This window comes from Somniosus microcephalus, chromosome 4 (assembly GCF_052327205.1).
Source record: "Somniosus microcephalus isolate GS21.2 chromosome 4, FLI_Smic_1.0, whole genome shotgun sequence".
In the NCBI taxonomy this organism is placed as follows: Eukaryota; Metazoa; Chordata; class Chondrichthyes; order Squaliformes; family Somniosidae; genus Somniosus; species Somniosus microcephalus.
In genome coordinates this window covers 233008325-233020759 of record NC_140990.1, presented here as the reverse complement: position 1 = coordinate 233020759, position 12435 = coordinate 233008325, and the positions used below count along the sequence as shown (strand labels likewise).

Genomic DNA, 12435 nt, shown 5'->3' with positions numbered 1-12435 from the left:
TTCCACACATACCAGCAATTTTACAATATGTGACTGTTCTTTGATTGAGCCTAGACAATGATGGCCAGCAGGCTATCAAACCATGGAGGCATCACAGCAAAGTCTGACCCTGCCCTTACTCCATATTCGCACGTGCTTTCATAAAGCGTCACTGAATAACGATCATGAATGGAAACGCTGGCAACTCTTTCTCTTCCTTCCAGGTCTGGGAACACTGACCCACAATTAACTGGTTGAAACTAGTTAACTAGCACTGTATGTTGCAAGGTGCATTTTGCCACTGAGCTATCTGGGAATCACATCAGAATTTTGACGTTAGCTTCTTCAAGGTTTAATTCACTTCTTGTCATCTTTCACTTTCTATAGATACTGCCATGTGGAACTTTCAGTTGAAATGTTTATTTTATTAAAGCTCCAGGATTTCCTGCTATTTTGAGGAACATCCATGAGTATCAATGGACTGCTTATTGACACGGAATACATCATTTTTTGATATTGCTAATGGTTAATCAAAAAATAAAGAGCTCTGTAGTGTCATTAAAGTAGATCACTTTTAGTGCAATACCATTTGTGTTGCTGTTTGGAAACAAGCAAACAAGTATTATAACAGTGAGGGAATTGGCTAAGATTTTTTTTAATTCTCAAGTGTCAAAAGATGATTGTCATTACAGAAGCCTTCAACATTTAAACCCACTCTTGTTTGATAAATGGCCATTTGCAGACATAATTCATTTCCCAATTATATGTAGTAGTCTTAGAGTTCCTATATATTGAACTAGCTGAAGTGCCCGGCGGTGCCGAGGGTCTTTTGAGGGCATATTGTTGTTGGAAGAGAGAGAGAGAGCGACTGGGGGGGGATGGGGGGGGAAAGAGAGAGAGCGACTTGGGGGGGGGGGGAGAGAGAGAGCGACTTGGGGGGGGGGGGAGAGAGAGAGCGACTGGGGGGGGAAGAGAGAGAGCAACTGGGGGGGAGAGAGAGAGAGCGACGGGGGGAAAGAGAGAGAGAGCGACTGGGGGGGAAGAGAGAGAGAGAGAGAGCGACTGGGGGGGAAGAGAGAGCGACTGGGGGGAAGAGAGCGCGCAACGGGGGGAAGAGAGAGCGCGACTGGGGGGAAGAGAGAGAGCGACGGGGGGGAAGAGAGAGCGACTGGGGGGGAAGAGAGAGCGACTGGGGGGGAAGAGAGAGAGCGACTGGGGGGGAAGAGAGAGAGCGACTGGGGGGGAAGAGAGAGAGCGACGGGGGGGAAGAGAGAGAGCGACGGGGGGAAGAGGGAGAGCGACGGGGGAGGGAAGAGGGAGAGCGACGGGGGAGGGAAGAGGGAGAGCGACGGGGGAGGGAAGAGGGAGAGCGACTGGGGGGGAAGAGGGAGAGTGACGGGGGGGAAGAGTGAGAGCGACTGGGGGGGAAGAGAGAGCGACTGGGGGGGAAGAGAGAGAGCGACTGGGGGGGAAGAGAGAGAGCGACTGGGGGGGAAGAGAGAGAGCGACTGGGGGGGAAGAGAGAGCGCGACTGGGGGGGAAGAGAGAGCGCGACTGGGGGGGAAGAGAGAGAGCGACTGGGGGGGAAGAGAGAGAGCGACTGGGGGGGAAGAGAGAGCGACTGGGGGGAAGAGAGAGAGAGAACGGAGGGGGGAAGGTGTGGGGTTGGTGTGTGGAGGGGGTGTGGGGGGGGTGTGTGGAGGGGGGGTGGGGTTGGGGTGTGGGGGTGTGTGGAGGGGGTGTGGGGGGAAGGGGGGAGGGGGGTGTGGAGGGGGGTTGGGGTGTGGGGGGAAGTGGGGGTGGGGTGTGGAGGGGGTGTGGGGGGGGAAGGTGGGGTGGGGGGTGTGGGGGGGAAGTGGGGGTGGGGTGTGGGGGGGAAGGTGGGGTGGGGGGAGGGGGGGTGGGGTGTGGAAAGGGAGGGGGGAGATATACTTAAAGTACAGGAAACTTTGTGCTATCCGGCACCCACGGGACCGAGCTGCTGCCTTGCCTTAAAACTGCCCTACTCTCCAGAGTTAATGTTGAGAGATACGGAAATTCTTATCTCCGTATTTGACAACAAACACTGTTGCTTAGCAACAGCTTCGGGTGTGACCCTAAAGCTCTGCAGCTGAAGCTGTTGCTATAGCTACAGACCTTGCACAGCTTGACTGTTCAAACAAAGGAAAATAAACAAACAAAGAATAAAAAACGGCGGCTGATTTTTGTGGTGGCTCCAGATTGCTGGATAGCTCACCTCCGGATAGCACAAAGTTTCCTGTACTTATAAAACATTTTTGGTAAATCTTTCTATAACATACACTTTACAACCTCACCAATCTTTTTATTAAAAAAGGGGTCCTCACCTCTCAGTGTTGTACCACAAACAATGGCCGCCGCTTGCTTTTCAGTTGGAAAGATTAGGCCCCGCCCACACAGTCGATTGTCTGTCTCGGTCACCAGGACCCGATTTGGAGCACAGAAGCCCCACCCACTCTGTTCCTGTACTAAGATGGCCACGCAGGCACTCTGTTACACACTGAATCAAAATGGCGTCGCACTGAAACTTTTCGCCCTCCTTGACAAAGATGGCTGCCGTTAATCTGGGGCTGTCAGCAGAAGAAATTTCCTCAGCTGCAAACACAGGATCTTCAGATTATTATTCGGGGCTTGCGACCTACCCCAGTTGCTTATGAAGCCTCCCCACCTACTGACCCTGGGAATGGAGCTGAGGCAGCACACCCTCTCCCCTCTGCCAGTGTTTGTCTCTGCCTAGGCCGGGAGCCTGGGTCTAGAGTTGCACTGCTGGCAGTTGGAGAAGCCTAGGCCCCGGGCCTGGAAAAATGGTGAAAGGTAGGAGAATTATAGAGGTTAGAGAAAAGATTTACAAATTAATTAACTTTTTTTAAAAACAATTTGTGTTTTAAAAGCAACTTTTTTTTTGCTGGAAATGTAGATTTGAAAAGAAACACGCAGAAAGCGGGGAAAAAGAAATGAAAAGTTTAGAATCAAGATGGCGGCGATTCACCTCGGTTCAGAACGATAAGGCCCGCCCACACACGCACCGATTGGCCGACCGTCGGGTCACCAGAGCGTAGGATTGGTCAATCATCCCGTCACTCGACTGTAGGAGGGCCCACCCGCATGCGCCAGGAACCCGGCGTACGATTGGTCGACCTCGCGGTCACTCTGTCGCTAATGAGCGGATAATGAGATGCTAATGAGCGGAATGTTGAACGTTTTTTGGATACTGCGGGCGCAATTTTTGTCCGGCTGAAACGTAAATACGCTTAGGACGGTTCTGGAATCGTCAGCTTTCTTTCGACGTAACGCACGTGTAGGTACGCTCTATAACTTTCGAGTTAAATCAAGACAGACAGACAGACAGACAGAAAGACAGACGGAATGACAGACAGAAGTATCCTTTTATATATATAGATATAGGGGGAGAGGGGATAGCAGAAGTGAATAAAAGCTTGATTGAAAAGATGGGTTGAGGTTTCTAAAGGTACAGAAAGAAATGGAGAGGTAGATGGATTTAAGAAGGAAATTCCAGAGATTAGGGCAAAGGTTAATACATAAAAACACTTTCCTCCATTTTGAGACTGTTTTCAGAAGTGTCTCCAAGCATTTGTATTACACAAGAAGGAATCAAGAGAAAATGGCACATTGAATATCATTGTATTTTATTAAATATTGGTTTGTTTCATTTTTAAACCTAGAAAGAGATGATAAACATGCTTTACTAGTTGAATTAATTTAGAAATTCCTCACTGTATAGTGCAGATATATCTGTACTGAATCTGCAATTTTTGTTAGAACTATAGTGCGGTATTTCCCTTTTAATGAAAGATATATTGACTAAGAAACTAAAATTAATTCTTTAATCCATAAATTTCAACAATTTAATTGGGAAAATAAATACATTTTAAGTATCCAAAGCAACTCAGTGTGTATATTTTGTAGACAAATTTAAGGGAACATATAGTCATTGGATTTAAATCTAATGATGTCTCTTGTTAATTCCTGTAGGGATGTGGCACAGCAGAATGTATGAAAATAAATTGTCAGATTGGCAAGCTGGAAAGAGGCAAGAGTGTAGTTCTGCACATCAGGTCCCGAATGTGGGCTCAAACATTCATGAAGGTGAGTGGCAGAAAGTTTTTGAAATATACTTTTTAGATTTTTACAGCATGCACAAATCTTACTCCATTTGGTCTCTTCTATTATTATTTTGTACAGTTTTATTTCTCCTAGTGTTACATGAAGTAAGCAGTGACTTAAAAAGGATCTTGTGGAAATTTTCAATATCTATATATACATCGCTATATAACTTTTTTATTCATTCACGGGATGTGGGCATTGCTGGCAATGCCAGCATTTATTGCCCATCCCTAATTGCCCTTGAGAAGGTGGTGGTGTGCCGCCGCCTTAAACCGCTGTAGTCCGTGTGGTGAAGGTACTCCCACAGTGTTGTTAGGGAGGGAGTTCCAGGATTTTTGGGTTCCCTTGTAGGTAGTGAGGAGGATGCAAGGAGGCTTCAAGGGGATATAGACAGGCTAAGTGAGTGGGCAAGAACATGGCAAATGGAATATAATGTGGAGAAATGTGAAGTTATCCACTTTGGTAGGAAAAATAGAAAAGCAGAGTATTTTATAAATGGTGAGAGTTTGGGAAATGTTGGTGTTCAGAGGGACCTGGGTGTCCTTGTACACAAATCACTGAAAGTTAACATGCAGGTACAGCAAGCAATTAGGAAAGGAAATAGTATGTTGGCCTTTATTACGAGAGGATTTGAGTATAAGAGTAAAGATGTCTTACTGCAATTATATAGGGCCCTGGTGAGACCACACCTGGAGTATTGTGTACAGTTTTGGCCTCCTTACCTAAGGAAGGATATACTTGCCATAGAGGGAGTGCAACGAAGGTTCACCAGACTGATTCCTGGGATGGGGGATTGTCCTATGAGGAGAGATTGAGTAGACTAGGCCTATATTCTCTAGAGTTTAGAAGAATGAGAGATGATCTCATTAAAATACTTACAGGGCTAGACAGGGTAGATGCAGGGAGGATGTTTCCCCTGGCTAGAGTCTAGAACCAGGGATCACAGTCTCAGAATAAGGGGTTGGCCATTTAGAACTGAGATGAGGAGAAATTTCTTCACTCAGAGCATGGTGAATCTTTGGAATTCTCTACCCCAGAGGGCTGTGGGGGCTCAATCGTTGAGTATATTCAAGACCGAGATCAATAGTTTTTTGGATATTAAGGGAATCAAGGGATATGGGGATAGTGCAGGAAAGTGGAGATGAGGTAGATGATCAGCCATGATCTTATTGAATGGCGGAGCAGGCTCAAAGGGCCAAATGGCCTACTCCTGCTCCTATTTCTTATGTTCTTATGAATGTTACTTGCCACTTATCAGCCCAAGCCTGAATGTCGTCCAGGTCTTGCTGCATTTGGGTATGGACTGCTTCATTATCTGAGGAGTTGCGAATGGAACTGAACACTGTGCAATCATCAGCGAACATCTCCACTTCTGACCTTATGATGGCAGGAAGGTCATTGATGAAGCAGCTGAAGATAGTTGGGCCTAGGACACTGCCCTGAGGAACTCCTGCAGTGATGTCCTGGGGCTGAGATGCTTGACCTCCAACAACTACAACCAGCTTCCTTTGTGCTAGGTATGACTCCAGTCAGTGGAGAGTTTCCCCCCTGATTCCCATTGACTTCAATTTTACTAGGGCTCCTTGATGTCACACTTGGTCAAATGCTGCCTTGACATCAAGGGCAGTCACTCACTTCACCTCCTGGAATTCAGCTCTTTTGTCCATGTTTGGACCAAGGCTGTAATGAGGCCTGGAGCTGAGTGGCTCTGGCGGAACCCAGACTGAGCATTGGTAAGCAGGTAATTGGTGAGTAAGTGCTGCTTGATAGCACTGTCGACAACACCTTCCATCACTTTGCTGATGATTGAGAGTAGGCCGATGGGGCAGTAATTGGCCGGATTGGATTTGTCCTGCTTTTTGTGGACAGGACATAACCTGGGCAGTTTTCTACATTGTCAGGTAGATGCCTGTGTTGTAGCTGTACTGGAACAGCTTTGCTAGAGGTGCAGCTAGTCCTGGAGCACAAGTCTTCAGCATGAAAGCCGGGATATTGTCAGAGCCCACAGCCTTTGTTGTATCCAGTGCGCTCAGCCGTTTCTTGATATCACATGGAGTGAATCGAATTGGCTGAAGACTGGCTTCTGTGATGGTGAGTACCTCGGGAGGAGGCTGATCTGGATCATCCACTCTGCTTCGGGCTGAAGATGGTTGCAAACGCTTCAGTCTTGTCTTTTGCACTCGCGTGCTGGGCACTGTCATCATTGAGGATGGAAATATTCATGGAGCCTCCGCCTCCCATTAGTTGTTTAAATGTCCACCACCATTCACGACTGGATGTGGCAGGACTGCAGAGCTTTGATCTGATCCATTGATTATGGGATCATTTAGCTCTGTCTATAGCACTCTGCTTCTGCTGTTTAGCATGCATGTAGTCGTGTGTTACAGCTTCCCCAGGTTGGCACCTCATTTGTAGGTACACCTGGTGCTGCTCCTGGCATGCTCTTCTGCGCTCCTCATTGAACCAGGGTTGGTCCCCTGGCTTGATGGTAATGGTAGAGTGAGGGATATGCCAGGCCATGAGGTTACAGATTGTGGTGGAATATAATTCTGCTGCTGCTGATAGCCCACAGCGCCTCATGGATGCCCAGTTTTGAGCTGCTAGATCTGTTCTGAATCTATCCCATTTAGCATGGTGGTAGTGCCACACAACACGATGGAGGGTGTCCTCAGTCATGAGACAGAAATTTTGTTTCCACAATGACTGCAGTGGTCACTGTTACCAATGCTGTCATGGACAGATGCATCTGTGATAGGTAGATTGGTGAGGACGAGGTCAAGTAGGTTTTTCCCCTCGTGTTGGTTCTCTCACCACCTGCTACAGGCCCAGTCTGGCAGCTATGTCCTTCAGGACTCGGCCAGCTCAGTCAGTAGTGGTGCTACCGAGCCACTCTTGGTGATGGACTTTGAAGTCCCTCACCCAGAGTACATTATGTTCCCTTGCTTCCCGCAGTGCTTCTTCCACGTGGTGTTCAACATGGAGGAGTACTGATTCATCAGCTGAGGGAGGGCGTTAGGTGGTAATCAGTAGGAGGTTTCCTTGCCCATGCTTGACCTGAAGTCATGAGACTTCATGGGGTCTGGAGTCAATGTTGAGGACTCCCAGGGCCACTCCCTCCCGACTGTATACCGCTGTGCCGCCACCCCTGGTGGATCTATCTTGCCTGTAGAACAGGACATACCCAGGGATGGTAATGAAGAAGTTTGGGACATTGGCTGAAAGGTATGATTCTGTGAGTATGACTATGTCAGGCTGTTGCTTGACTAGTCTGTAGGACAGCTCTCCCAATTTTGGCACAAGTCCTCAGATGTTAGTGAGGAGGACTTTGCAGGGTCGACTGGGCTTGGTGTGCTGTTGTCATATTCGAAGCCGGTGCCAAGGTCGATACCGGGTGGTCTGTCCGGTTTTATTCTTAGTTTTTTTCGTAGCGTTTATGTACAACTGAGTGGCTCGCCAGGCTATTTCAGAGGGCAGTTAAGAGTCAGCCTCATTGCTATGGGTCTGGAGTCACATATAGGCCAGACCAGGTAAGGATGGCAGATTTCCTACCCTAAAGGACATTAGTGAACCAGATGGGTTTTTACGACAATCCGATAGTTTCATTACTGATGCTAGTTCTTTTATTTCAGATTTATTTAATTAACTGAATTTAAATTCCACAGCTGCCGTGGTGGGATTTGAACTCCTGCCTCTGGATTACTAGTCCAGTGAGATAACCACTATGTTACCGTTCCCTTATTATATCTACATATATCTATCTCATCAAAATTATTGCCATTTTCATTTCTTTTTAATGTAACTAGAAAGAGAATCAGTCCTACTCCTTGATGGCTTCAGCATCATACAGTGTCATAGAATTGCCATATAAAAACTTCTCTGCAGAACTTCCCAATGGATCTATTGTGGTAAGTGCTTATTTTAAATCCATTAATATTTTTGGAAATAAAACTTTTTTTAAATCAATTTTTAACCAGCAAATTTTTTTTTAATATGAAGGTTACCACCTTAGTGACTTGGGACATGCCACCACATCCTCAACCGGTGCCAATTTGGGTTATTATATTGGCACTCCTGGCTGGTCTACTACTTCTAGCTCTCTTGGTATTTGTCATGTACAAAGTAAGTACTACACTTTGTCAAACTTCTTGTAGTTTTAATCAATCTAATGTAGGAGTCTACGTACTCCTAGCAAAAAATACTGAACTTTGGAGAGGTTCAACAGAAAAGGTTTAATTGTTGAGACCGCATGTTGAACACAAAAATGGCGTCAGAGACTACACCAAGTCCGACTGCCTTTCATCAGTCCACAGCTTCGACTGCTCCTCCCCCGCTCTGGGCTTAACTATGTTGCAGATCGAGTTTCTTAAAGGTGTGATCCTTCTTAAAGGCATGACGCCTGATTTATAGTCTACGGACCGAAAAGCGGATTGTGTCCTTTCTGTGATCGGTACGCCACACTCTGTTTAAAAACTGCAGAAATATAATTGGATAACAGACCCTTGATTGCATTGTCTTTCAGTTATGTAAGAAGTATTATAATAAGGAAATGCCATGCAAAAGTGTTTGTTTAATGTGGTTTCTCTGTTCCTAAGGGATTCGTAATTCAGCATCTATAAATACAAATGTAAATCAGAAAGTAAGAGCAAATTTCACCTAAGAGGTTGGAAACAACACATAAAGCTTTATGGAGGCGATTTTCTCTTTTCATGTCTAACTGCAGAATAAAAGAGGGAGAACCAAGTTTTTGGGTGTATATTTTAATAAGCTTTCTTTGACTGTAGATTAATATGTTAATGTATTAATTAATAAAGCAGTGAGATTAGAGGGAAATTAAATTCCTCTCCACAGACCATGAAAACTTGCCCTATGAACTCTACCCAAACCACGGAATCTCTTGAGACTAAGAAACTTTTAGAACTAAAATGATAAGCAGCCAGAAAATGTTGACATCAGCATTACAAAAGCATGAGTTGCAAGTAGAAGGGTAATGAATGAAATGGCTCAACATATCTTTTCAAAGTTCTTTGGTTTGCTATCTTGGTTTATTAGTAACCATAGAATATAATACCAAATATAAATGTAATCTCTGGAATACTATTTCCTCTCGGAAGCTGGGGCTTAAGTATTAGTTTTTTTTTGCTGGGTACTGGCTGTTATGAATTGGAGTTTTTTCCCCAATACTTTTGTGTTCAAGTTTGTCTTGTGGTAGACCTTACAGATCAATGTTGTGTGTGGATGAAACAAATCTCAGCTCATCTGCAGAGTTCAGATCTCCTGCCAGAACTAAAGGATACGGCAGAATTCTCAAGCACTCAATCAGTCCAGGGATGACTGGTCAGAGCTGTCATTCAAGATAAAAGATACAAAACAATAATAACTTGAACTTACAAGCGCTTTTAATGTTTTGAATGAGCCTTGGGCCTCTGGTCTCTGGTATGCGCTCACAGCACATCTCCTATTTCTGGCCCGAAATGGATTTTGATCCTCATGTATCCTGACTCATTTCCACATCAATCAAACTGGCTTATTTGCCGTAGGTAACTTGGCTCCCAACTGCAAGGATACCCGTAGTGAACCTGCACCATATGGACAGCAATGTCATTGGTAGGCAAGATTACCAGGGCATGCAACATTTCTTTGCCTCTGGTTCTATCCAGTCTCGTATAAGGATCATCTACACTATCAGCCAGTGTGCTGCCCACTCATCAGTAAATCTGCAACTGGTTGCTAATGACACTTTGTAGCATTCATATTTGGGCCTGGTAAATCATACCATAGGGTAAACTTACAATGACAACTTCCTTAGGATTTGCCATTTTCTTCTGCATCTGTTCTCAGATCTTGCCTTTAGTGCACACAATGCTGAAATTGACTGCCATCTCCTGCTGCATGCTTTTTAGTTTTCCCCATAATACAATTTTAGCTTAATTGCCCCACACTCCACCAATATGGGCTGGAAGCTCGCCTGCATAAATTTGAATATATTATATTGGCTGACCACAGGAAATCCCATGAGTTGCCGTTTAGAATCCTGTGAATTGAGCATTAGGTACAGACCCACTGCTAGTCAGGCAGATTATACTGATCACACAGATGCACTGGACAGATGCACTAGTGCCATGCTGAGTCAGGTGCCTCACTGCAGGCAGGATCGCCCAAACACCTACCTGTTGCCATGAGAAATAGCATGCTCTGAAAGAACGCCTAAACAACTTTTAAACATTGCAGTCCTGCTTGTAGATGATAACATTCTGATCACAATCCCTGAATTTGGTTAAATTCAAAATGCAAAAATGTCTTGCATTTATTGTGTTAGAGCATTGTACTGCAGGGATGTAACATATTGATCTGATATCGCCTTGGCTCCCGGAATGGGAACATCTTGCGCATTCTCATTGAGATTAAAACACAGTCTTGATTCTCACTAGTGACTTATTAGTTCACCAAAAACCTTTCACATTTTTAAATAGCGGTTGTAAACATTTTCGTCAAAAGCCAGTATATTTGCTCAGAGGTGAGGGGGCTGAAAATCCTTGGTCCTTGCATTGCTCTCCTTCTGCATTTTCAGCAGGATTGTGGCAGAAGTGCCAGAAAATAGGCCAGGACCTGGATATGTCATGTACCAGCCCAACATGGTGGACTCTGCAGGGCTTTGTAAGGACCAGAACCTTTGGTTGCCTGCCCCTTGCAAGGCCAGTGGTTTTGGAGGGGGTGGGGACTTCCAACATTGACATTTCCACTTTCCTGGTCTCTCAGTCATCAGAAGCAGGATCGGCAGCTGGTATGCCCAGCACTGAAGGGTGAAAGTGGACCCCACCTTTGGATCCAGACTGGAATCGTGGCCTGAGCCCTGAGTGCTCCTCCCAGTCTGGCCACCTATGCCTCAGTTTACGCCCTGCTCCATACGATGAGTTTCCGATTATGTATCTCTAGTGGTGCAGTCGCCTACTGGCATTATTTGAATCAGGTTTGATTTGTGAATTACAATTCCTTACAATTTGTGAATTTTGTTTTACAGTTCGGTTTTTTCAAACGTGTCCGACCGCCACATGAAGATTCCATTGAAAGGCAGCAACTCCAGCCACAGGAAATGAATGGAGATGGCGTTGCTGAAACTTAAGCGCCACTTGAGTTTAAACAAACTGCTTGGAACTCCAATTACGCCAAACCCTGGACTTGAAGTGAACAACTTAACTAACATGGCATGAAATGAACTGCCAAGACTGCAGTCTGCACTAGCATCTTTATTTGTATTGACATGGTTATAGGTACAAGTATTGAGCAAGAGCAATATAAATTTAGCTTTGCTGGTTCCTTCTGATGTGGTTCATGTATTTCATTGCACTGATTAGCACTTCAAAATCTGCCTAATGCTGCAGGTTCAAAATGGTGAAATTCATTGCCATTGTTGCTGTTACATTTATAGCAACCTGTGTTTTAAATTTTAACTTTGAAGTGCAATATCATGACAGGTTAGTAGATCCTCACTGAAAAACAAAGCATTAGAAGTCATTTAAGAACAAGTCCTCTTAAATGTATTAATTGTTGATTTAACATATCTTTTTGTAGAATTACATGACTTGCCAATATATTTGGGTGAAAGCAAAATGGTTTTACAATGAGAATGTATATTACAAAGTTTTGGAATGTGATTTGATTGCCCACATTGGGTGAATAGAGGGTAATACGTTCTGTAGTTTTGTCACACTTTATTTTGGTCAACAATGAAATTAGTGAGCATGTGTATGATGCACTATAGTGTACTATTTTGGTACTACTTACTGTGGACTCTTCTGACCAGAAACTTTTTTTCTTGATTGCACTGTATAACCTGGTAAACACAACCCAGTCTTTTACAGACTTCTGTTACTACATTGAAAACCTAAATATAATTCACTACCCCAAAATAAGAGAGAACCGATCATAACACAATATTTAGAGCGCACTCTTTTATTTCCTATTTGTACAAACTGTCCTATTTGGAATCAGCAACCAAGTTATATTGCAGTTTTTAAAAAATAATTGCTTACATTTGTGAAATATAGATACAGCTGACTGATTACTAATTATAACAATGCTACATTTAATAAAAGAAAAATGCACAAATGTTTTCAAAATTATTTTAGGATCAGTCTTATCTGTCTGTGTCCCTGTAGATTTAAAATAAAGACAAAAGGGAAATGAGTGTTTTTGCCCGGTTTAACTTTTAAGATTTACATTTGTTCTTTAATAGCTTACATATGTACTGGGTGATTGTATTTCATGGCTTTTTAAAGGGAATAAATGGGGTATGAATTTCACAGTCTGTGTCAT

At 44.3% G+C, this 12435-nt stretch overlaps 1 protein-coding gene across 1 annotated transcript in view; it reads left to right on the top strand.

Moving 5' to 3' along the window:
• itgav (integrin, alpha V) overlaps window positions 1-12422 on the top strand; it is a 183719-nt gene extending 171297 nt beyond the window's left edge. The window contains exons 27-30 of the mRNA XM_085985922.1: window positions 3991-4104; window positions 7926-8027; window positions 8119-8241; window positions 11141-12422. Of these exons, the coding sequence (XP_085842048.1) occupies window positions 3991-4104; window positions 7926-8027; window positions 8119-8241; window positions 11141-11242 (441 nt within the window). The 3' untranslated portion in view covers window positions 11243-12422. The remainder of the gene's footprint in view (window positions 1-3990; window positions 4105-7925; window positions 8028-8118; window positions 8242-11140) is intronic.
• Window positions 12423-12435: the final 13 nt, after the last annotated feature.